General features: G+C 42.2%; 1 protein-coding gene across 1 annotated transcript in view; it reads left to right on the top strand.

Moving 5' to 3' along the window:
* Positions 1 to 939: 939 nt before the first annotated feature.
* Positions 940 to 25,955, top strand: part of LOC114590864 (serine protease inhibitor Kazal-type 5-like) — a 29,348-nt gene continuing 4,332 nt past the window's right edge. Inside the window, exons 1-14 of the mRNA XM_077923477.1 lie at positions 940 to 1,023; positions 5,638 to 5,663; positions 7,181 to 7,311; positions 7,407 to 7,487; positions 8,375 to 8,423; positions 11,710 to 11,840; positions 11,929 to 11,989; positions 13,949 to 14,085; positions 14,973 to 15,099; positions 19,776 to 19,876; positions 21,450 to 21,537; positions 22,514 to 22,543; positions 22,720 to 22,749; positions 24,546 to 24,673. Coding sequence (XP_077779603.1) covers positions 972 to 1,023; positions 5,638 to 5,663; positions 7,181 to 7,311; positions 7,407 to 7,487; positions 8,375 to 8,423; positions 11,710 to 11,840; positions 11,929 to 11,989; positions 13,949 to 14,085; positions 14,973 to 15,099; positions 19,776 to 19,876; positions 21,450 to 21,537; positions 22,514 to 22,543; positions 22,720 to 22,749; positions 24,546 to 24,673 — 1,172 coding nt within the window. The 5' untranslated portion in view covers positions 940 to 971. The remainder of the gene's footprint in view (positions 1,024 to 5,637; positions 5,664 to 7,180; positions 7,312 to 7,406; positions 7,488 to 8,374; positions 8,424 to 11,709; positions 11,841 to 11,928; positions 11,990 to 13,948; positions 14,086 to 14,972; positions 15,100 to 19,775; positions 19,877 to 21,449; positions 21,538 to 22,513; positions 22,544 to 22,719; positions 22,750 to 24,545; positions 24,674 to 25,955) is intronic.

Below are 25,955 nucleotides of genomic sequence, written 5' to 3'. Positions count from 1 at the left end.
AACAGCAGGCTAACTGAAGGGTGTATTGGTAGCTGGGATGAGACTAGCACTGCAATCCTGTCCCCGAGTTATGCCAGCTGGATGAAGATAGGCTTGCTCACTACTAAATCTATTGTACTGGTGGAACAAAAGGTTACAGCTGCATAATAGATTCTGTTTTGTTCCACCAATAATAGGTTATGCCAGAGTAGAGATGCTATTGTGCTGGCAATAGTCCTTTTTTAGCTTACCTGAAGATGCTGGGAATTGGAACCTGGGACTTTTTGTATGCAAAGCATGTAGCTGAACTCTGTGCAGAAGCAATTTGTAAAGTCTGAAAAATACTGTCATGCTACTAGACTCACTATTGTTATATTTGAGAGCTCCCAGCTAGGAATGTAATTCCTTATTAGCAACATTATTAGCTCGGAGTTGTAGCCAACTAAATTCTGCTCAGACTCGCTGAAACTAAGGGCCCCAAGTTAGTCATTTCTACCAACTTAAATGGGTCTACTAGCATTGAATGCAGCCCACAAAGTCTAGCAATGCTGAGCTATTCAGATATTGCATCTGGGTGGCTCTGTTTGCTGGTAATAGAAGTATTTTTATACTGCCCTTCAGATATAGTCCCAGGAAGGTCTTTGATTTGAGCATACCTCTTGGATCCAGCATCCTGCAGCCAGGATGCTCTGCTGCTGCTGAAAAATGAGCTGACCGATTGGTAAATGTCTCATTTTGACAAAATCCAGGGTGTGGCTCCCAGCCAGTCCCATCCTGATGAAAGTTATGTTGAAGGAATCATTAGAATTCAAACCATCCCTCATCAGACTGGTTTTCGTGGCTAATGATGGCTGTTCTGAAGGTTATGTCACAAGGAAGGCGGAGAAACCTGTCTCCTATATGTACATATGCAATCAGAGCTTCATCTGTGTGGCTTCTTGTGAGCAATGAGCTAAGAGAATCAAAACACGTTTACCACCATTATCCTTACCATGAAGGTAGCAGGGGTCTTCGTGGCCCTGGCACTTTTCAGCCACTTTGAAGGTAAGCTACATTTGTTATAACCAGTGTCTGTGGCAGGGGATGTCATCTTTGCCTAAGGAGTGGGCACCATGTAGTCCTTTAAAAATAATGATAACTAGGATATTACCTAACAAGAGAACTAGCTTATTTGAAGAGAAAACTGAGGAAAGCCAAGGACTAGGAAATACCAAACACTTTTATTTTATTCATGATAATATCAATGTTTAAAAGATGATTTATGGAACTGGTGGTGGGCATACCTTTGTTGTTGTCAAATACCTTGAAGGTTTGCAAATGAAGAAGGTAGAGAGCTTCCTTGTTTTGGTGAAAGCAATATCTATTTGTAGGGATGCGGGTGGCACTGTGGGTAAAACCTCAGTGCCTAGGACTTGCCGATCGCATGGTCGGCGGTTCGAATCCCCGCGGCGGGGTGCGCTCCCGTCGTTCGGTCCCAGCGCCTGCCAACCTAGCAGTTTGAAAGCACCCCCGGGTGCAAGTAGATAAATAGGGACCGCTTACCAGCGGGAAGGTAAACGGCGTTCCGTGTGCTGCGCTGGCTCGCCAGATGCAGCTTGTCATGCTGGCCACGTGACCCGGAAGTGTCTGCGGACAGCGCTGGCTCCCGGCCTATAGGGTGAGATGAGCACACAACCCTAGAGTCTGGCAAGACTGGCCCGTACGGGCAGGGGTACCTTTACCTTTACCTTTAATATCTATTTTCATCTATTTTGCCTTTTGGGTGGACAGTTCAAATGCACTGTCTGATGAAATGACATTCTTCTGTCAAAACGTGGTTGAGTGTTTGTATCCATGCATAGGGCAGACTTGGAATTCTTCAACTCGTTCAACAGAGTTGACATTAAACAGGAATGAAGATAAAGATAGGGTGATTCTGCAGAGAGAGAGAGAGAGTGCAAACATGGACCAACCAATCAGGGCTCAGTATGGCTGTTATTGTATGTATATATAAATAGAATTCTGTATTCATTGTCATAAAATCTAGAGAATCCTGCCATCTGCAAGTAGTTGAACTTAATGTGTCTGGAATTTTTTCCCTTGCTCTTTGAGTTGTTTATCCCAATGTCTATCAGTGCCTCTTGGGCAAGTTATTATCAGCTGGTTGATTTGCCTGAGGAATTGCAGAAGCAGTGGCTATAAGTGGCAGGATATAACAATGGACAGCACTGGACAAGTCGGGTAGACTGATAGTGATCCAGTCTGAAGGACCTGTCACCTCCAGTGACATGCAGATTGGACATTCTGTGCTAGTTTTCAGTACAGCTTGATTTGCTTTCAGTTCTCATTGGCATCAGGGGGTATCTGCTGTTTGTGGCCTGTGGAGTCTTCTTATCTAGCAGACTTGCGGTGTGGAAGGGGGGGGGGCAGCAATTTTTTTCTGTGCAACCATTGCATCTTAACCGCTACAGCTTCCCAGGTGGTCCCAAAATTGTGGTAAGTGGCAAGATGTGCCCGTCACAAAGTGACTTCAGAAGGAAGATGACTTGACATTATTAACTGGACCAGCATAGGTCACCTCTGCTCCATGGACCAAAGTAGAAACAAGCAGTGGCACCAAAGATTGCTTACTGAGGTGGGGTGTAAAAGAGAGATGGTAATCTTCAGATCTGTGGTTTAGTTAGGGCAAGGATGAGGAACCTCTAGCCTTCCAGATGTGGATAGACCTCAACTCCCACCATCCCTTATTATTAGCCACACCGGCGGGAAGGCCACAAGTTCCCCACCCCTGAGTTAGGGTAATAATATTTCATATAGAGAGCTCCCTGCTTTATATTGACTTGTTGTTGTTGGCATCTGTCTGTCTTGATGGACAATGGAGAGCACCTTTGGGGCTGAAGTCAAACTGCTTCATTAGCAGCACCGAAGTGAACGTACAGGGTGCAAACCTGGGCAGTGTGTATTGAGGTCCTGGGCTGCCCAGATGACAAGTCCCCCCTCTTGGCCTCGTTGATGTGGTTCAAAGTAAAGCAGAGTAATATGTTTGGCACCAGCTGCAGGAATTGCCAGAAGGAGGCATACAAGGCCCCATCAAACTGTCTTATGGACTCTACTTTGGATTTGTGTAGGGTTTATGCCTTAGCCTTTTCTTCTTCTGAAGATATCCCACAAGGCAGAAGAGGTTTAGGATCAGAGTTTTCTTCTCCTAGATGGGCTACTTTCCCAGGTTGACAAACCCCACCTGCTCCTCACTTCCCTCTACATCACATGCAGAAACCGCCTTCTTGACCATTAGACCCTCTATTGGTCTTGTCCACTCAATCCACTGGAGTCTGTCTTTTCATGTAGAGGAAGTCCCTAATTCACTGAGGGTTTGAGACTCAGCAGCCACCCTCACCTGGTTTAGTCAGCCAGTCGAAGCCATTCCTGGGGTGTGGTTCTGTCGCATGCTGACAGCTTCTAGGAACCACAGTGGAGAGCTAAGTGCAGGGTGGGGACCAAAGGTGGACTAACTATCCCAAAAGGAGCATGATGTGTCCCCCACCAGATGCAATACCCCTCCCCAAACACCCCATATATTGACTAGGCTGCTTTATATGAAATACTAGAATAAAACAGTATAAGTTCCATTAAAAAGAAAAGTTAAAGGGGAGAAAGGAAGAGAAAGAAACAAAAAAAGAGGCTGTACGACATGCTGTTCTAAATATCAGTTTAGTTAAGGGCAGTATTCTAGGCTTGGATTTGGGTTGTAAGATGTTTCTGACAAATGTTACATTAACAAATCCTTGTTAAGAACTTCATATAGCTCAGTCCCAACATTTTGAGAACCACACAGAAATATCTGGATGGTATGAATCAAGGAATTTGCAGTTAGTAGTATTATATAATTACCTAGTGGGCAACCAGCCCAATGCACAATCTCATTAAATAAAAGTGCTTACATTTAGCACAGTTCCCATTAAAAGCCATGCTCAGGACTGTGTTTCCATAGGTGCACCATCATCATCACTTGCAGAAAGAGGAGAGACCTATATGATCATGATGTGCACAAAGTTTCACTACAAGTGACAATAAGTAACTCAGGCAAGCATAGGCCTCAAAATTATAGAAAGCAGTGAAGGAATGGGTTTCTGTGTAGTAAGTTTTAAAACTGTCTCAACCCCCCCTTTTGTTCTTTCAAAAGAGAGCACTTTTAAATGCATAAAACTTGAACTGTTCAGCAAAACCATAATAAGGACACAACTGCATAAATAGTTCTCTCCCTTATCAGTTTGACGGCAAGACTGGCCTTGACTTTACCAGTAGAACAGACACAGACATATCTTATGTCCTGGGCACAAATGACGCAGAGACCCAAGTCTGGGACTAACGCCAGAGCATGTTCTCGGAAGTAGTGACCTCTTGCTTCAAGATAGGAGTAGGAACAGGAATATCTTTTTATGGTCAGGAGTGCAGGAAGGAAGATCCTTTTATGGTTGAGAGTACCAGTGCAGGAACATATGTGATGTCAACCTACGTACGTAGGCCGACGTGGTTGGGCTCGTAGGGGAGGAGTGAGAGGGTGCCTGGAGGATATATAAACTGCACAAAACCTGTCATTTCTTCGGACTTGCTAGGGACTAATCACGCAAGTGCCTTCTGCTATCCGGAGAGCAGAATAAACTCTTTCTTTGAACCAACTCGGTGTCATTTTGACTTCCTTCCTCCTGTCCCGGAGCAATGCAGACCCAATCGGTAAACTCCAATAAGGCTACAGCAGGACTGCAAGCCCAAACCATATTTATTGAGAAATAAGTCCCTCGGATTTCAGTAAGGTTTATTTCTAATACTTAGGATTACAGGGTAATTCAGTGTAAATAATTTTCACATCAACCCAGCAAGTGTGTTTTGTGCAAGCAGCTGGTCTGAGTTTGCATTATGAGGCTCACCTGACCCCCTTTGAAGTCCACTGGTACATCTGGTGTGGATGGCTATGCAGATCTCTATCAAGGACCACTAACCTTATGCAAGAAAGCAGAAGGCTATATGGATCAAGGAAATTCAGATTAACTGAAACCATCTTCTTTTAAAAAAGTAATTTTTATTAAAGATTTTCTTGGTTTACCAAAGTACATGCATTTGAAACTCTGAAACAAAGAAAATCATCAAACCATTAATTCTGGCATACGGCATCTCCATGATTGGTATTATTACTTGTATTATAATTTGGCATTGTTGTAACTGAAAACTAATAAAAATTACTATCAGAAGTACGTGCATTGTCTCTTTTTCAGGCTGTAAAGTCTTATCTATAGATCAGTTACATTTGTTATGAGATGTTAGTGTTGAGTACAGTATAAGCTAGGGGAAAGAGAGTGGGGGAGAGGAGGGGTGGGGTGGTGAAAAGTATATTCTTTTTTATAGTGTACGTGTGGGGTTTTGTGTCAGCGTCAAATGGATACAGTAGGTTCTCTTTCTATTCGCTTGTTACATTTCCTTTGTAATGAGAGGGTTTGGGGGGCAGGGTGTAGTTGGTTGTCTATGGTTGTCTGTAGTGGGGTTTGTTTGCATTTGTGAGGGGGTAAGGTTTGTTGGGTCACGTAACTGTAACCACCTCTTTGATTGAGTCATCGTCTTTTTAAAACTTGAATTTGTACAATGACAATGCAAGAATTTACAATCTGTGTATTTTTGTTGCAGGTGTTGCCAGTCAAATGAGATACCAGGTTAGTTCAGACTTTTCTCTTATTTTTCCTAAATCAGGCTGTGTACACACCATACATTTAAAACACCCCACCAAGAATTCTGGGAACTGTAGTTTGTTAAAGGTGCTGAGAATTCACTTGCATTTGGTAATGATTTGTCACGTGTTATTTGTGAAATGAATAACACTGCTGGAGTTTAACTGTTGCAGTTCAGCCAACATCTCTGTTGCCCAATATTTCCAAAAGGCTTGCAACCTAGGACAGGATTCCCCCTCCCCCCCCCCCCAAAAAAAAGAAGAAGGCAAAAATGCACCTGGAAACTACATAATAGCCTGGTTAATATTGCCTCCTGGCAACCCATCTTCCGCATTGCCCAGTCATTGTGATCATGCTTTCTAATCAACGGAGATCCTTTTGGGATTCTCTGGCTAGATTGCATTAAGAAATCCTGGTGGATTCTTAGTGCTACTCCCCAGTCTCTGACCAATATTAGTAGGTTGGAGGGTGAATCAATGCTCTATGGGGCCTCCCTGCTCTAACCAACATGGAATAGTGGTAGAACTATCCAACATGGTGGCACATGTTTTTTAAGGAGCATATGGCTTAGTAGAAGGGCATACGCTTCGCGTGAAGAAAGTCCCAGGTTCCTTCCTGGCATATTCAGGTATGGTTGAGAAAGACTGAAACCCTGGAGAGCTGTTGCCAGTCATTGTCAACAACGGGCAGCAGTAGACAGTGTGGTGGGGCTATGCCATCCACTTGAACTCTATTCAGCTGAGTTGCAGAAGGGAAGAATGTGGTGGTGGTGGTGTGGTGTAAATGCGCTGACATAGCAACAGATTGCTTCTGTTGGTGTGTTTGCAGTGCACCAGTCCCACCATTGCCATACCCAACTCCACCACAACCTTGACTGCTGGTGAAGAATAACCAATGTGATGTGCTGTTGGACTACATCTCCAATGATCTTTGACCATTGGCCATGTGGGCTGGGGATGAAGGGAGTTGGAGTCTAACCACATTTGGAGGGTATCACTTTGGCTAGTTCTGGTGTAAACGGTACTGAGCTAGGTGGACCAATGGTCCAGCTTGGTCTAAGGTAGCTTCCAGTGTTACACTAGCATTAAACACAAGGCTTACAGAATCCCTGCCTCAGCTACCTATGACCATCATATTGAAATGCCCAGGTAACAGAGGGCTCCATCTATCTGCAAGTTCACCTTCACTCATTTTAATGAGATTGCAGTGCTGAACCTCTTGGTGGATTGTGTCCAGAGTTTGACTATCATCTGAGCTCCATTTTTGTTACCACTCCCCTCCAGAAATGTCTAAAATTTGAGTGGGATTTTCCATTCAAATGAAACAAACATTGAAACTCAGTGACAGAGCAAGCGAAAGCGAAAACTAGAAGAGGGTTACATTCCCCACCTTCATATTACTCACTTCCATTCCATATAAACATACAGAACTGAAGCAATTTAAGGATTGCAGAAGCAGAAAAAGGCAAGCAAGCCTCATTAAGCGTTCCTTTATCCCTTTAGGAGGGCATGTGCCGTGAATTCCAACCATTTTTAGAGGATGGGAATTTATACTGCAACAGAGATATAGACCCTGTTTTCGGTCCTGATGGCAGGAGACATATGAACAAGTGTGTCATGTGCCGTGAAGTCTTGTGAGTATTAGAAACAACCACTTGTTTCAGAGATGCTAATGCCGTGATGAGAGCTGTTATACTGGTTGTTTCCCCTATGTCTTCTCCTCCTACAGACAATTTCCTAGTTCCATCTCTATAGCAGAAACCCCTTGGCTGAGGCAAACACTGCAACTTATAACCCCCAGAACAGAGAGGTCAGTTTCATGCCTTGCTGTTCCCTCAGACCATCAAGATCAACACCAAAAGTGGATCAAAAAATCAAGGCCATCAAGGCAGCAGGGAAGATCTAGCACACATTAGAAATCACACAGGGCTTTAGTTTCAATGCCTGCAAGATTCCTTCCATGAAGGAGAAGCTATTCGGATTTAGTGAGCAGGAGTCTGCATCAATATTAAGATGAGACCTGTGCTCATTCCCTAAGATTCATTTCAGATTCGGAAGGTGCTCAGGGATGAGTGGTTTAATCAGTCTCCATGAATATGATTCTCAGCAATACAAATGGGCTCTGAAATATCCTTTTCATATCAGTGGTTTGTGTAAATGGCCATCTAGGCAATATTTCATAGAAGGTTGGCAACACTTCAGTACCATCAAGTTGTATCCAATGCTGCCCATGTACACGTAGAACAGACTTCCTCCTTGTGCAATGGGACTTCCTTGCCTCCTGTGCACCCACAAAATCTGCTTGGGAGGACTGAGAAATACTCTGGGGTAAAATCTGGAAGTGTATGGGGAAACTGCAGAGAGAAGGAGAGGAAAATGAAGTCCTGGTACCTGAGAGGAAATCCACTGGTGCAACAATGGTTTCTATCCATTGAAATGAGTGGGACAAATTAGTTACATGAATAAGTCCTTAGATTAGAGATTCTAAGCAAATAACATTCCTTACCTACTTTACGTCTTGATTTCTTCTGTTCTCTTTTATGTGAGCAGTTCTCTTGCATTCCAAGAACCTCTTGTGTGAAAAAAGATTGCGGGGTTTGTATTGAACTTTATATCACCCTACACTAAAGTGTTGCACCATTTACATTTTCCATTCATAATTTCTTCTCTGTTTTTGTTTGTTATCTTCATGAATAGGAGAAGGAGAGCAATTGCTGGTTGGCCCAAAAACCCTTCTTCAGCAAAGGTGAGGAGAAATTTTAAAGCTATCCAATGGCATCTGATAGCGTTGATTCCATTAGTGTTACAAGGAGGAAAACAATTTTAGATTATTTCAGGAGTTTGAAGGAGATGGAGAATAACTGGAAATTGCTCCTCTTCTTATGTGGCTTTACCATCACCCGAGCAACGTTGCTGGCTACAACCTACAGTTCTTGCTAACAGTGCTATCCTGTGCAAACTTCCCTGGGAGTAAGTCCCATTGAGGCTAATGGATCGTATTTTCATGCTCAGGCACAGTGAGCCCGCCACGTGGTGCCTCACACCGTGTATAAAGATACACAGACTTACATTCATGGATCCAAAAAAGGAAAAAAGGGGAAAAAAGGCCACAACTTTATTGATTACAGATGTAGGTGATTTGCCTCAGGCTGTGGGTGATTTCCCACTTGGTCAGCCTGTCTGCTTCCTGCTTCCTAGGGCATCCATTCCAGGAAAAGATTGCCCTATGGTTTCCATCAAATAGAAGCAGCCCATGGAAATTCCCTTGGGGAGTGCTATGGTCCTCAGCCCCCCATCTGGTTTTATGGACAGAAACACCTCTCCTAGGATTCCTTTAATGGGATACCCCAATTCCTGGAAGGGGAAGTTAAAGCAACATAATCCCCTTATGAGTAATTACTATGAATCTGACCTAATGCTTTAACCACTAAAGTTGTGAGGATTGCTGTGAGGCAAAAACCACAAGTCCAGCCAATTTTTCTGGATATAAAATTTCTTCCTGCCCCAAATACAGCAGCCAAAAGATTACATAGCAAAGTCATTAACAAGGGGGGGGGGGGAAGACCAAAAGGGTGACTGTAGTGCCAAGGGAGAAGGCGGGCCCCTTTTTATCCTGAAGAAGAGAACCCAAGTGGAAACCAGCACAAAGTTTCCACCTGACTCTGCACCCCCCTGGTGCCACCTCCTAAAGCCCATCCACGATTGGCCAGTTATTGTGGGTGGGTAAATTTGGATTTCCCCATGGCAGAAAGGTGAGAGGAATATCTGAGTAGACATGTGCAGGATTGCATGTGAGGCATGAAAAATGGTATACCTGACATATGATGATATTATGTGTTTAAGCCCTGCATTTGACCCAGTGCCTTAGCAATTGGTTTTTGCTTTTGTGCTGGAAGATATCAGACTTCATTGTCACTTGGATTGTAGCCCAATCTAATTTTACTAAATGAGATTAGAGTTACACTGCTGATACTATATGTAATTATAGTGAACACACTTCTGGAACAGAAATTGCACAAGTGGAGACCTGCTGAATTTCATGGAAATTCGGGATGGTGTCCTCCCCCACAGCACATTGCTGGTTCACTAGAAATATGGTTCAGGAAGAGTTGATTTTCATCATACACCCTCTGGCTGCTTCTTATATGTACAAATATGCTTCATTACACCAACAGTAGCAGTTTCCATTCTCCTTATGTTTTATCCTTACAACAACCTGGTAGGTTGGCCTAAGAGATTGTGATGGGTCAAAGTCATCCAGTAAAGTTAACCACTCACCAGGAATTTCAACCCAAGCATCCCTGGTCCTAGCTTAACCAAAGGGTGAGGAACCTAGGGATTGGGCCCTCCAAAAATTGCTGGACTACAACTGCCACGATCATTTAGCTAGGACTGCTGGGAAATTGAGTCCAACAATATCTAGAAGGCCACAGGCTCACCAGCCCTGCTCTAACCATTGTACCACTCTGATTCTCTAAACCTGTTCCTGCCTGTGAGTATTAATAGCAATCCTAGTTTCCGGTTTGGCTCCAGACTTGGAGGGCAGATAGAACAGATAGAACAGTGCCTTCCCCCCCCCCAAAAAAAAAACACCCCCACGTTATTAGGTATGGCTTAAAAGAAGTAAGGCTCATTACTTATCTAAAGAAGGTCTTCATGAGACCATTGAGTCCAGGGTCTAAAATTATCCAAGTTCACCCACTACAGGGTCTCATTGAAAACCACAATTGAACCGTTACTAGTACTATTCATTTTGGTTTCTGACAGGCCCAAGTTAGTGTGCCATGATGAGTTTGTATCTTTTCCTTCTTGTGTTTCCGAGACTGAAATAGTAAATTCTCCAGGGCGGGTCCTGGGCTGCCTTCCCTGTTTGGAACATTCCAAGCACGTTGTTGGCACTCAATTACTGCTTAATGGGGTAATAACACCCAAGAGCGCTCCAGCTAGGGCAAGGTGTGGGACCAGGCATAAGCAAGCCTTAATTGCGCCTTGTTTATCTTGGCCAATCCATTTCTTGCACACCTCTTTCTCTAGGCAGCAAATCTTGTCATTGACAGGCTTTTCTTTCCCAAATGATATCTTTGTTTCTTGGTCAAATTGCTTGGCTTAATTCGTCATCATAATGCTTGCTTCTGTGTGACTTACACTTGTGCAGGTTAGACTTCATAAGGTTGTGTCTAGCATTCTGGCTGAGAGGGAAGTGTTCAGAGGGAGAAGCTGCTAAGAGAAAGGGTGGGAGAAGGATAAAGCAGAAACTCTGCTGCTTTTCCCATTCAGATTGTTCCCACCCAGGAGCAGAGGAAAAGATGAACACAAGCTAGCAACATGGCAAGCAGTTCTGTTGTTAGTGTGTCCACTATATTTTTGAAATCTAATGTGTCTAACAGATTTTTAAAATCTTGCTTAATATAAAGTCCAAAATAGACATTACGCATCTACAAAGAAAACAGAATCTCAAGTGCTAGACATAATGTATTGGCTATTAAGCACATTTGCTGTATTGATTTATTTACATGGGAAAGAATTCTGGGTGGACAATTCCCCACTGAAACCAATGCTACCATTTGGTTGGTTTTGTGGCACCTTTAAAGACTAACACGTTTATGACAAACACAAGCTTTCATGGACTGTAGTCCACTTCATCAGATGCATCTGATAAAAGAAACATCTGATAAAGTAGAATGTAGTCTGCAAAAGCTCATAACATCATAAATTTATTAGTCTTTAAGGTGCTACAAAACTGCTGTATTTGCTGCAACAGATGAACACAGCTACACCTCTGGAAACTTTCAGGTTTGTGCTCATTCTCTTAATTACTTCCAATGAAGATCACTTCCAGGGTGCTTCATTCCTCATAAAAGACTTATTCCATTGGGTTTGGTTCAGTCAAAAGTGATTGAACATTCTGCTGATCACATGATTTTCTAAGGGACCTTAAACGCTGGATATGGGCATCCTGTTGATGACTCATGATGAACTTTATCTCCAGTGAGACTTCAAGGAGGAAAATTGATCTTCTTCTTCCACTGTAGGATGGCGACTGCAGTGAATATTGGCCTTATTTCAGAGATGGGTCATTTTCCTGCACCAGAGAGAATAATCCAGTTCGTGATGCTTCTGGCAAGCAGCATAGCAATAAATGCATAATGTGTCTACAGAAGTTGTGAGTATGCCGTAATATATTTGCTTTTTAATTAAATTGGGCCTCTCTGTCTGCAACAAAGTAAAACTTTATCCATTGTTTCTTGCAGCAAAAATGGAGGTACGATGAATTCTGTTGGAAAGGACCAACCACAAAATGGAAAAAATGAGGTGAAATAAAGCTTTATCCAAATTTGTATCTGACCATTTACATTCTGCATTTCTTGCCCATGGTGACCAAGAATGAGAAGAATCAGTTTTACTCCAAACAGGTTCCAACTCTGTTCACCCAAGGTTTTGTTGCATCCTGCACATACATGCACAGTTTAGCCTCTTGTTCCATATGCAAAAAGTCATGTGTGTGGTAGAGTACCGCATTATGCACAGAATTAGGAAGTCCTCCCTCATGTTCCACAGGTACCTCTTTATGCAGCCCATTGTTAATTATGGAACTCACTGCCACAGAAGGCAGCAATGGCCACCAACTTGGATGGCTTTAAAAGAGAATTAGACAAATACAAGGAGGAAAAGGCTTTCAATGGCAACTAGCCATGATGGCTATGCTGTGGTTCCATGATCAGAGGCAGTAATGCTCCTGAACACTTGCTGCTGGAAATCACTGGATGGGAGAGTGTTCTTGTGCTTGGGTCCTACTTGTGGGTTTCCCACAGGCAACTGATTGGCCACTGTGAGAACAGGATGCTGGAGTAGAGGGGCCATTGGCCTGATCCAGCATGTTATTGTTATGTTCTTATATTGACCTGCATTATCTCTGCCCAAATCATAGAAACTACATTTGCCTGTAATGTCATTTTAAAAAATTGTGTTCAGCATTTCAGTCATTGGATTAGCTTTTAATGATTTCATTAAAAGCTAGAAAGCGGTAGACTTCAAGGTTATATTTCAGGCCTAGCCAAATTCATATCTGCATTAATTGATAATGTTCATCCCTGGATAACAGTTTTAGTCCATAAAGAGGTTATCTTAATATGCATAATGTTTAAAATGCTATATCACATTTGAGGGCAATGTCCATTTTAGAGATTATTTTTATCTGTAAGCTGCCTTGAGTCAGGTATAAATGATGACGATCATGATGAAGTTTTATATTGACTATAATGGAATGTGAATTATGCCCATTCTGTAATTAAGCATGTTGGGGAAAGTGAGAGAACTTTTCAGATCAGCTGCGTCCAGATCAATTGCATACTTAGAATCTACGTTTCAATGACTCATAAAGAAGAAATAGTTCAAGGAGACTTTAATGAAAGGTCCTCTACCTATCTAACTGAACAAGCAAACAAAATAGTAAAGAACCTTCCAGATAAAAGTTGGTTATTGCAGAAACTTTTTTTAAAAAAGAAAACCCTTATACTTACCTTCCTTTTAACCTGTTTTGAATTGGCAAAGTCAGTTCATCCTCATAGATTTATTTATTTATGTTTCATTCACTCACTTTACCCTTGTTCCATCATGTGGACCCAGCTAGGAGAGTATACGGGTTGTCGGTGCAAATGTTCACATCATTCTTTTGCCTTCATTAAAGCTAAAGAGAATCTATATGAAAAGTTTCTCACTGGTGAGATGTCTAAGCAACACCAGTTCATGAAATAGTATTGAGGAATCAAGGGCAGGCCCTTTCTTGCCAGCATTCCAGCCACCTTTGTTGGCTTTATTCGCTATTGATTGAAAGCATGTTGCAACTTTTTAGAAGTTTTCATCATGCTCCACAGCAATTGATGCAGGGACCTGAGTATTCTCTGAATTGTTCTGGTGCAGTTGTCTGCCTGTGATCTGGTAAGGTGTTGACAGTATTTTAAGCACATTGTTGGGAAAAGTGGGGGAGATCGCTTTTATCATCCAGATCAATTGCATGCTTTGAATATCCCTGCTAAAGAATGATAATTAGGCCGGCCATAGAGGGCAACACCCAACAAATGTTTCTAAGACAGAGGCACTCAGGATTCCTCTGACTAACGCCTCAGTCAGACACAAGGTAGTAGGTGACATGGTTCACCCTGTCACACCCTGACACCATCTGTGTCTGTGTGATGCATTTGCTGTGAATGAAGATCCTCCAGAGTTTCCAAAAATCAGACCAGCAAAGCAAACCATGTTCTTTCTCTGCAGAGGAATGATGGATGCGAGGAATATCGATCAGAGATGGGACCCAACGGAGAACTCACTTGCACCCGTGAGAATGCTCCAGTGCGGGATGCAACTGGCTACACATACAACAACAAGTGTATCATGTGCTCAGAGAAATTGTGAGTGCTCTAACTCAAAGATGAAATGATGTGCTGTCGTGAATAGCAAACTTTGGCATGTACTCTCCAAAGTTTATGGGCAGTCATTGAACACAAGAAGAAATGCCTTGTGTTTAATGTATATAGTTTATGTAATGTTAGCTACTTAGGCCAGGGTTTTATCCCCAGGGCCACATTCCCCAGCGGACAGCCTTCTGGGGGCCACATGCCAGCGGTGGGTGCAACAGCTGGTGTGACTTTTTCCATAGGCTGCTGACCAGCCATGCAAAGTCAGAGGTTTCCACATATACTGTTTTCCATCCAGGCAGTCAAGGGGCATTAGAACAGTCTGAGGATGCCTTCCAGCCAGGCAAAACCTATTGAGGAGGATGCACATTTGAAGAAGGTCCTTCCTCCCTTCACTAAATTTGCATTATAAAAAAATTGGCCAGCCAGCATGGCCAATGGTCAGGGATGATGACCATTCAGTAGCATATGGAGGGTGACAGGTCCCCCCACCCAGGATCTAGGGAGTACCAGGTTGGGATAGGTTGCTATATACCAGGTGTGGTAAACCTTTGTCCTTCCAGGTGTTGCTGAAGTACAACTCCCATCTTTCCTGACCATGCTGGCTGGGGCTGAGGGGAGTTGTAGTTCAACAACATCTGGAAGGCCAGGCCAAAGGTTCCACATTTCTGATATATTAAAACAAAGCAGCTGCTCACTTCTTTGTATATGCCTGTGGGTTTGTTCTCTCCTTATGTTTTCATTTTTGTTCTACTGTCCTTGGTTTTCTTTTCTTCTTTCAATCTTCTCCTGAATGTTCAAGTTCTAACAAGTATTTGAACATAAGAACTCCAGTTTCCAATTCCTGTTACTCACGTTGTTCTACATTCCATGCCTCTTAGCAAAAAAGAAGTTCGAGAAGGCAGGATCGTTGGAGGAGGAAGAGGAGGAGGCGGTGGTGCTGCTGCTGTGGATACTTATGGGAACAGAATCGTTCAAGGGAATTTCAACCCAGGGAACAGCAACGAGGTGAGGAAAAATGTCGGACAAGCTGCTACCTGAGCACTACTTTCCCACTCAAGAAAAGGGATGCTTTATCCTGTCTCTGATACTGTGCTGTAATGTTCATCGCCTAGAAAGCATGATTGGGAAGAGAGATCACATTCTCATAGCAAATCAGAAACATGTAAAACATCCAGGCTGAGCTCGGTCCAAAGGCTTTAACAGCCTGGGATAACATAGTAGAAAGCAACATGCAAATAATTTCTGAACACAAGCCACAGCTTCTGTGTGGTGTGGGAGTTGTCTGATAGGTATTGGTAGATCAGAGCCAGGAAGACAGCAAATCCATGATTGCAACATGTCGTGGATATGGCTCAATCACAGAGAGGTGTCCGATGTTAAAGAAGAATGCCATGAGATGGAGAATGAAGGAAGCTACAAATTTATAGGATACGATCTAGGCTGCAGTGCCAGTCCTGAGCATCCAGCCGGGCCTCAGAGTTAGCTCCTTGGTTTGAACAACTTGTTAGTGGTCTGAGGAGGATACTTCCCCTGAGTGCTGCCTTAGATCTAGCCCAGCTTTCAGTAATATTACTTACAAATTAAATATTACTTACAAATTAAATAGCCAAACAAGTCAAAATTATCCTTCCTTTAAGGAAAACCATTATTAGAACAATAAAAATGTCAATGAAAGGAATAACTGTAAACCAAAGGAGTAAAAACATCCTACAGAGATAACCACACAAGCAATGAAAACTTGCTTTCACACATGACATGTTGGCATTTAGGTTCTAATGTGCCAAATATGTGGGCCCTAGTCCAGCTTTAGTCACACAAAACTAGTGGCCTTTGTTGGGGATCTACAGCAAGAGATGCTTCTGGACAATTCGGTAATGTATTAGCTGGGCTTCCCATTGTTGGGTCAGGCTGGTGGTCTTCACATTGTTTGTTTACTAATTAATTATACTTCATTTAGAAGAGTTTATATAGTTTCCATGAGACTCCCAGTGGCTTCCTAACCAGGTTCTGATCTGGCCCACATCCAATCATGAATGAGTCATTCCCATCCATGGGGTGGGGAGCTTATGCATGTTAAACTTATCCCTAATCATGCCCATCAACAAGTCATATAGACCAACCAGAGATATGATTAGGGTGGCCATGCATCTTGCTTTAAAGAGGACAAATCTCTATTTGAAATGCTAACAGAGGATAGCCCTCTATTTGAAGGAGTCCTCTGTTTGAAGGGCTGTCTGGTCCAAGCCTGGTTTAAGGATGAAGAACCCTAAGGGAAAGCAGCAGAGACCTTGAAGTTACCACCAACAGTTAGCAGCAGCTCACCTGTTCACAGCCTTCATCACTATGGTGAGATGTATTTTCATTTGAATTTGCATTAGCCAGCCTGTCTAAATTTGCATTCATACATATAAATCAGTACATGCTAATTTTATGCATATCTTTGTCATATTTTGGGGTGATGCATAAGTGGCCACCCCAGAGAGGTGTCTTAAATTGTAAATAAACAGTTCTCGTATTTTTAATATAAGGCTTTCATGATTTGACTAACATCAGCAACTGTTTAAGAATGACAAGAAAAGATGCACTCTCTCCTCATGGTTTTCAATGGGAAGACCATTCATTAACCTAGCTCTGCAGTAAAAAAACAAAAAAACAAAAACAAGCCTCCTTTGTCTCAAGATAAAACTTTCTATTTTGCAGCCAACAGGTTTTTTCGACATGTTAAGACATGTAAGAAAATCCTTTTTGAATTCACTGGGGCTTACTTGTGAATAAACAAGGTTAGGCCTGTGTCGTGAAGCTTGAATGGTGGCCCAGAGATTATAGCTGTGAAGCCCTTCCACATGTTAGGGGAGCCAGTACTGTGTGCTACATTAGTCCTGTTTAGACATTCAAACTCCTGTGTAAAGAAACATGGAAGTGGGGCCACACTCCATATGCCCACCTCTGACATGGCATACACTGAGTAGTGACACATGTATAATGCAAATATCTGCAGAGGAGGGGAGGGCTTTGTGTATTCAGCTTTACATACAGAGACCCGCCTCCTGCAGATGTTCATGCTGCATTCACAGATGCCAGAGGGGTTACCTGGTGTGCATGATGTCAGTGGCAGGGTTCCTCAGCACGTTGCTGTACAAAGGACCTCAGAAGACTGACTGAACAGGGATATTGACATGCAGGCCTGCTTTCTCACTCTTTCTAGGCAGGGACTGATTAAGAAAATTGTTCTTCCATTGCATTACGTGCATTACGTATCACTAGTCTCCACACTCTTTTCTTGTGCTAGCTGCTTTCAGTATGGGAGGATTGCCAACAGTTTCGGGGGTGGGGTGGGGGGTGCAATGCAGTGGCATAGCTCGGAAGGGGCCACAGATTCAGTTGCTCTGGGAGCAAAATTCTTAGGGGCACAAAATTTCAACACCCAGTGCTGCCTCAATACAATTGGACACTTCCGTCGCTGGGTTCCATTGAAAACGGCTTCTCTAGGAAGTGACCTCTCCAGAGAATGGAATGACTCTTAACTCTGTAGCTGTGATCTCCCAGGTGACACGGATGCCGTTAGGCCAGTGGTTTTCAACCAGTGTGCGGCATCACCCTGAGATGCCTTGAATGATGGTCAGGGGTGCCGCTGGCAACACTGGCCTCTGTCCCTCTTTCCTCCCCTCCCTCCTCTGATGCCCTCTTGCATCTCTGCCTCCCCAAGGCTTGTGTGGCTGTTTGTTGCAGCAGCCCTGGCTACAGACTCCACAGGCGAATGATGCTTCTTGGGCTAGCCACGGGGGTACTTCCCAGACCCCTGTGGGGCAGTGTGAGGAGGCACCTCTCTTTGGGGCAGGGTGGGCAGCTCAGAGACCAGGAGTGACAAAATCTGGTGGTTCAAAAACTTGACCCTCTTCCTGTTTTAAAGAATGCATCATTATTTTGTAATGCCCAAATTACAAGACATTCAAGCATAATGACCCTCCCATTTTCAAAGCATCGTATTGCATCTCATTGTAATCCTTGCCTGTCACTCAGATGTAGGAATGTAAGAAGGTATCATTTCCTATTCTGCCCTGTATGGTCACATGGAGCATTGCTTCTGTCTCGCTGCAGTTTGTCTGTCACCAAATACAGTATTTGTATCACTGTCCACTGTGGTAAAATTATGTAATTTACGTAAATTGCATGGTCATTGCATAATTCCACACCCATCATTTTGATATGAAGGAAACACAATGCAAATGGAGGTGAAACCTAATCATTTGTGCACTGAAAGCAACAACATCAGCAAATACTGATAGTATTTCCTGGGTGGATTTCTGTTCATATGTGGATGAGTAAATGAACATCAGCAATTTACATATCTCTTTTCATTTCCAACTGAATTTCTCTACTCAAAGGTCTGTCTCTTTCTCTGACAAGGGCTTGATCCTTTGCCTTCCACAAAGTAATTTCGTTGTCCCCGAGAGGGGGCAATGACAATAAAGATATTATTATTATTATTATTATTATTATTATTATTATTATTATTATTATTATTATTATTAAAGCACATTCCTGAGTACATTGATTGTTCCAGAAACTTCTCGGGGTTGCAGACACTTCTCATGGTTCAGCATTGCTGCATCTTTCCTCAGATTTGTCTGCATCACCCAGGACAGGCAATAAGTGGACTGATATCCTCATCAGTACTTATTGTAACTTCTGCCTTAGGATTAATACTGTGTTTGTTTGTTTTGCTCTCCAGTTCCCATAATTTTATTTAATACTGTAATGCTTGTGGTAATTTCTGTCACTGAGCCTTTCTTTAAAATACTACCAGAAGTGGCAGCTCCAGCTCAGCAAGAGTTTGTGAAAAGAGAAAAGAGTGTGTAAAACCAAAACATGCACACATTCTGGCTATCCCACAATAGTGATCACACTAGAAACAACTGTCATAAAGTTTATTCTCCGCTGCCTCAACGCTGTGTATTATCAAAAAGTGAGGTGCATTCCAGCTCAGTAGCATTCTGTGACAAAGTGATCAGGCAGGCTTGACAGCTGGGCCTGGTGAGCTGCCTGTCAAGTTGGAGAGCCCTCCTCTTTAATCAAATCTAGAAAGGGATTGGTGGGAGGGGGGAGAAAAAGCGCAGCTTCACTGGCAGTTGGGACTTGTCAGCTAGGAGAGAAGATAGCCTGAGAGAATGGGAGGGTGGAGTGGGGTGGGGGGAAGGAGAGGAAGAGGGAGAAGCTAAGCTAGGAGATTCCTTCTAAACCTGTCCTTGTCACACTTGCAATGGATCTAACCCACTTAATGATTCTAATGATGGGAATAAGGTAGTTAGAAATGGTAACAAATCTGTTTCTATTGGACTTGAGTTTAAGTACACCATCTGAGCCCTTGTTTTCCATTAGTTCCATTAGAAAGTGTTGTGCCTTCATATTGCAGAAACTTTTTCTTGTGTCCTTCCCCATGACCTTTGACCTAGCCGATTTTGTTCTGATTTATATGAGTTTAAGGGTGCACGATCACCACTCTCTTGATGGAAAAACTCTTGTGAGTTTAAGGGTCCAAAATCACCACTCTCTTGATGGAAAAGAGTAGATCTCGTCTGCACAAAGCGTGGTCTCTCTCTCTTTTTTTTTTTGTGGTCTCTCTTTTGTGAACAAGAAAAGAAGTCACCCTCTTATCAAACTTGCTTCTTCTCCATTGACAGAAAAACTGCAATCCATATGGAAAAAATGGTGCAAATAATCCTTGCCCCACAGAATATCAGATTGCATCGGGGGATTACAGATCATATACCAATTGTGGAGGGTGAGTATGCTTGACATGCAAAGATCTGTGTGATAGCACTTATGATGCCAAAGTGGGAGTTTATCAATGCTTTGCCACAATGAGGTAGTTGGGTTGCAAATGTCTGACCAAATATTCAGGTACCCTGGGTATGACCTGCTGGTTTCTCTTAGGGACAACGGCTTTACTATCTGAAGTGTGGAATCATCAGTCTGTTGCTAATACTCAGCTCTGCCTTTTCTTGGAAGAGATCCAGGAATTTCAGTTCTAAATGAGTGTTTGAAGGCTGTGGTGGGGTAAATGAGGTTGAACAGGTTTAGACTGGATCCACAAAAGTGATACATATAGATGCGCTCTTCCTTTGCCTCTGGGTCAAGTCCGCAGACTTTATTGTGCTCCTGGACCTGAGCTTAATGTTGAAGGCTCAAATAGTGCAGCAGTTAAGACCACATTCTGACAGAAAAAATACTTGTAGAGATGAGATGGGTCAAATTTCATATAATCATAGAATTGTAGAATTGGAGGGGATACTGAGGGTCATCTAGTCCAACCCTCCTGCAATGCAGGAATCTCAACTAAAGCATCCATGACAGATGGCCATCCAACTTCTTCCTGATGATGAGTAAGAATCTCCTTCTAACTTGAATGCATTGGTTCAGGTCCTAGCCTCCAGAGTAGGAGAAAACAAATTTGCTCTATCTTCCATGTGATAGCCCTTGAAATATTTGAAGATCCATGCTTCTGTAATTTGTGACCCTAACTGGCTTTGGATGTGCTCCAACCATGGTTTCCTTTAAACTTATACTTCTAACCATGAGTTCTAGAAACATTCATTTTAAACTACTAACCTTGCAGCAAGAAAGAATTGTTGGATCAAAGAAAACGCCATGTCATCCATGTTCTTGGCAGGATCAGGTCCCACAGGAGAGAAGGGCAAGGAAGACCAAGTAATACAGGCAGCAAGTAATATTTGGCGTTCTGAAAAATATGCCATTGTTTTGTATGTAGCAGGTGCTGGATGAGATTGTGCAAGAATGTCCCCAATCAGATCTAACAGAAATTTCAGATGTCTGTTTGTAGGATCCAGGGAGCTAGCAATGGAAGGAGACATTTGAGGTTAATGCAAACAGACTGGAATATCTGGGGTGGAAAAGGAGTAGAAAGTGAGATTGAGAAGGGAAGTGAGATTAGGCATATAGCAAATGGCATTATATAAACCTATGATGTATTCACAATTGGGAGTAACAGCTATAGTCTGGTTATACTGTCAGAATGGATATTGCATAGTGGAAATGGTATAGAAAGAGTAAGTAAATTGATAAAGAGTAAAACATGTCAACAAAGGCTTCAAAAGAAATTGAGGCTTTTTAGTTCAGAAAAGGATAAGAGAAAATATTTTCCGTCTCTCAGAATAGTAGATCTTTCAGTTACATTGATCGGCTGACAGTTCTACACAAACAAAAGGAAGCACTTTGCTTCTTCCTGTGACGCCTAGTAATTAAGTTGTTGAATTTGTTGCCACCGGATGTTGTGGCGGCTACTGACACTTACATTTTTTTAAGGGTTAGAAAAACTTATGTGACTTTTCTTCTAGGACAGGACAGTCATCATACTACAATGAAAATTGTAGGAAAGGGCCCTTCCGCAATAGGCAGAAGAAAATTGCTGCTGGGGACAAGAAGGTAAAAATCACCTCCTAATACAGTTCGTTATTGGTTACATTACTTATTAGATTTATATACCACATTTTCCCTGAGGAGCTCAAGGCAGTTTATATGGTTCTGCCCCTTCTCAATGTAGCCCCACAACAACCCCATGAAGAATCTTGGGCTAAGAGATAATGACTGGCCCAAGTCATCCAATGAGCTTCAAAGCTGAGAGGGGATTTGATCCCTGGCCTCCTTGGTCCTAGTCCAATCCTCTAACCACTACTCCACCACAACAGAATAAATCCTTGTCACAAAGCAGTAGTGGCTATGTGGGCACTCCAGTAGGGACAGAAGGATATGGTGCCCCATGCTTGTACTGTTGCTAAATGAAAATGGTCTATGTGCCCAAGTATAAAATAAGCTGTGAGGAGTCGTTCTGCATTTAATGCATCACTCACAACCTGGCTGTGTTACTCGATGCTCTGGTAAATTCCAGACTGGATTATTGCAATGCATTCTACATGGAGCTGCCCTTGAAGATGGCTTGGACACTTCAATTGGTCCAAAATGCAGTTGCCAGATTTCTGACTGCGTTCCATCTAGAACTCATATAACCCCTGTTTTAAAACAGCAACAATGGTTACCAGTTCATTTCTAGGCCCAATTCAAGGTGCTCATGCTAATGTTTAAAGCTCTAAGTGACTTTGGCCCCAAATATCCGAAATACTGCCTCCTTCCCTACACCTAAGCAAAGAGGCCCTCTTGAGAGCTCCACCTACTTCAGAAGTTTGGGTGGTGGTGATGGCCTGGGAGAGGGTATTCTCTGTACAGCCCATAAGTTGTGGAATTCCCTCTCCACAGAGGTGTTTCTCTCTTCTTCACTATATATTTTTCAGTGAATGTTGCAGGTGCACGTCTATACCCTGGTCTTTGAAAACTTATATATATTTTAGAACCCACTAAAATTTGTTTTAAATTGTTTTTAATGCTGTACTTTATTTTTCTGCAGCCCACCCCAGGACCTTCAGGAGAAGGGCAGGTAATAAATATAATAAATGTTGTTGTTGATGATGATATGTGAACTTCAGTGTTTGCATATATTTGTGTATTTATACATCACATTTCTAATGTTTCAATTCCCATATATATATATATTAGAACCCACTAAAATTTATTTTTAAATTATTTTTAATGCTGTACCTTATTTTTCTGCAGCCCACCCCAGGACCTTCAGGTGAACCGAAGGTAATAAATATAAGGATGCTGTTGATGATGATGATGATGATGATGATGATATGTGAACATCAGTGTTTGTATATATTTGTACAACACTTCTAATGTTTCAATTCCCACAGTGGCTTGGAATTTAAAGCCAGCTGATTCAGTACGAAGCCAGTGCTCCTGGGTTTTTGACTGTCTGCAGGGAAAACATCAGAAGCCGCAGATCCTCCCATTATAGCAATATAATTCTGAGAAGTTGCAAGTCCTGAAATCATTTCTATTCTCCTTAAAAAACAAACAAATGCTAATCTCTACTGAATCTGGAAATTCCAGTGTTTTCTGAGGTCAAGCCAGAAGACTCTAAAGTAGAAAGGATACACATAAACGTATATTTCTCCTTGCATCATGCTATATGCAAATAACTATATGAGTTTCTTTCTTTTACAGTATATGTAGAAAGACCAAACTCACGTTTGCTCTGCTTGTCTGTTCATAATAAAAAAAATCCTTCTAGTAGCACCTTAGAGACCGACTAAGTTTGTTATTGGTATGAGCTTTTGTGTGCATGCACACTTCTTCAGATTCTTCATGCACACGAAAACTCATACCAGTAAGAAACTTACTGGTAGTTGGTCTCTAAGGTGCTACTGGAAGGAATTTTTTTATTATTTTTTGACTACGGCAGACCAACACAGCTACCTACCTGTCTGTTCATAATTACTCACGTACCTTCAGGCCTGCACATATAAACACACCTCCATGAATATCAGGAAAGTATGTTAATTTGTTGGAATGAGACATTGCCCTCTAGTGACTGGAAACAAACAAAACAGTTACATCAGCTACTGTTTAATAAATCCCTTGTTACAAGAAAGCGCTCCTGCGGCTGTTCCTAAATATATGGTTGTGTAAATGAAAAGAACAGATGGATGAGCCTTTCATGTGGTATGCTCACATATGTATACGCTCACAGTGATCAACCCAGGTATTGTTTTCATTATTATTATGTAGTAGATGAACAGGAAGGGAGATATCTTATAACAGAACTGATCCTTCATTCTGACAAACTGACTCAGGAATGCACAGGGTGCTCTTGGATGAGGTGGCAGGTAGATGCGTTGATTCTCCTGCCTTGGGCAAGGAACCTGTCAATAATAATAATAATAATAATAATAATAATAATAATAATAATAATAATAATAATAATAAATTTATTTATTTATACTCCACCCATCTGGCTGGGTTTTCCCAGCCACTCTGGGTGGCTCCCAACAGAATATTAAAATTACGATAAAACATCAAACATTAAAAACTTCCCTAAACAGGGTTGCCTTCAGGTGTTCTAGAATGCCTTGCTTTTATTGAGCAGTTCTTATCTAGCTGGCACTACACATCAGATCAGTTCCAGCTTTTTCTTTTCTTTTCTGCTGTTTGTACAGTGCAGGACTTATATTCAGTTTCTTTCTGTATTGTTTGTCATACCCATCCCTTTGGGGGTGATGGTGGGGAGGGATGATCCGAGCAAAGGCTATCAAAGAGGCCCCAAAAATTATTGAGAAGAAACTTGACTATGAAACACCTCACTATAAGAGCTGTGAGCCGATGGAACAATTGTTGTTGTTGTTTGTACCCTGCCCATCTGACTGGGTTACCCCAGCCACTCTGAGTGGCTTCCAACATATATAAAGACATAATAAAACATTAAACATTAAAAGTCTCCCTATATGTATTTTGTCAGTCCTAAAACATTTATGATTAAGTAAGTTACCTTATACTGTAACATGTTATCTAATTTACTTATATCTATTTTCTCCTTCCAGCTGGACTGTGATCAAATTCTAGCCGATATAAAGAAGGAAGGGACTTCGTGCAATGCTCTGTGGTCTCCTGTTTGTGGCACTGATGAGAAAACATATAGCAATAAATGTTTCCTGTGTTCCGCAATTGTGTGAGTATTAGCAGTTGCTCTGGGGGCATTGCAAATGCACTCTGACTTCACTGTGGGATCCTAATTGTGTTTACTTCATAGCAAACTACCCAACATCTTGGTGATTTTCCAATGACATACACAGAGATCAACAAGATCCCAATTAAAGGAATGACAGATAATTCAGGATAATGGCAATGCTTATATGGATGCCATCTTTGTCATCATTCATTGGAAACCCTAGCCGTGTTTAATGATCACTTAGACAAGAATTAAGATAGGATTTAATTCATAATGGGATGAGTGAATGAGGGTGTGTGTGAAAGAAAGAGAGAGAATTCCTCATAATCCTAACACACCTTGAAAGACCGGTCTTCAAAAAACAGTGAGGCCAAACTGTGACAGCAGGTATGAAAAGCGACTGCCTCGTGTTCTGCATTAATTGATCAGCATCTCATCATAAAAAGCATATAGATCAGTAATCAGGTTCCCCAAGAGTGTCCAGAGCTGTTGTGTATAGATTCTGCTTCCTCCACAAGAGCTGGTTCACACAACCATTGTGAGGTGCATGTTGGTGGACATTTTAAAAGTCCACGCATTCAGCTTTGACATGCTGAACTTATCACACAACACCCAGGATTCAGCTTTTGGAACGTGATTTGTGTGTGCATGATTTTTAAAACATTGGCAGTGTAGCCCAAAACTGAAACCTGCACTTACTAGCAATTGCTTGAGTGACTTGCCCTAGTCTGAGAATAACTGGATTTCAGGCACCTTTCCTATGAGTGTTGTGCCCTTGATAGTCATGTGAAAAGATCCTCAAGCAGTTCTCTCAATACTTGGAAGCAGCATATTAGTTAGGTAGCATGGCACACTGAGTGATGCTGAGGATTGTTCTGCTTGTTTTGCTGATTTTAATGTTGTTCAATTATTGCTTGCATGCGACTAGAGGAGCAGCTGAAAACAACACACAATAAATACAATATAGCACATAATGCAACATAAAGCAGGGTGGGTGCAGTTCGGGCGGAGGGGCTTGGGGTGGTTAGGTCTGGCACCAGCAGTCAGCCAGGCTGGGCCGTTGTTAACGGTTCCATCTTCAACTCAAACATATCTTAAATCAATAGTGTATAGGCCTGCTTTGGAATGCCTTGGCTAAGCCATCATGTGATTCCTCTCCCTAAGCACGACCATTTTGTACCTTCTGTCTATATGTTGTCTTATATCTGTTCTGTACATAGTCTACCATAACTTGACCATAGGGTTTACTCACTTTAGGGGAGTGATAGGGGAGCACCCTATA

Source organism: Podarcis muralis, chromosome 2 (genome assembly GCF_964188315.1).
Source record: "Podarcis muralis chromosome 2, rPodMur119.hap1.1, whole genome shotgun sequence".
Lineage (NCBI taxonomy): Eukaryota > Metazoa > Chordata > Lepidosauria > Squamata > Lacertidae > Podarcis > Podarcis muralis.
Note: the sequence above shows the minus strand (reverse complement) of the source record. Positions and strands in the feature narration are given on the sequence as shown.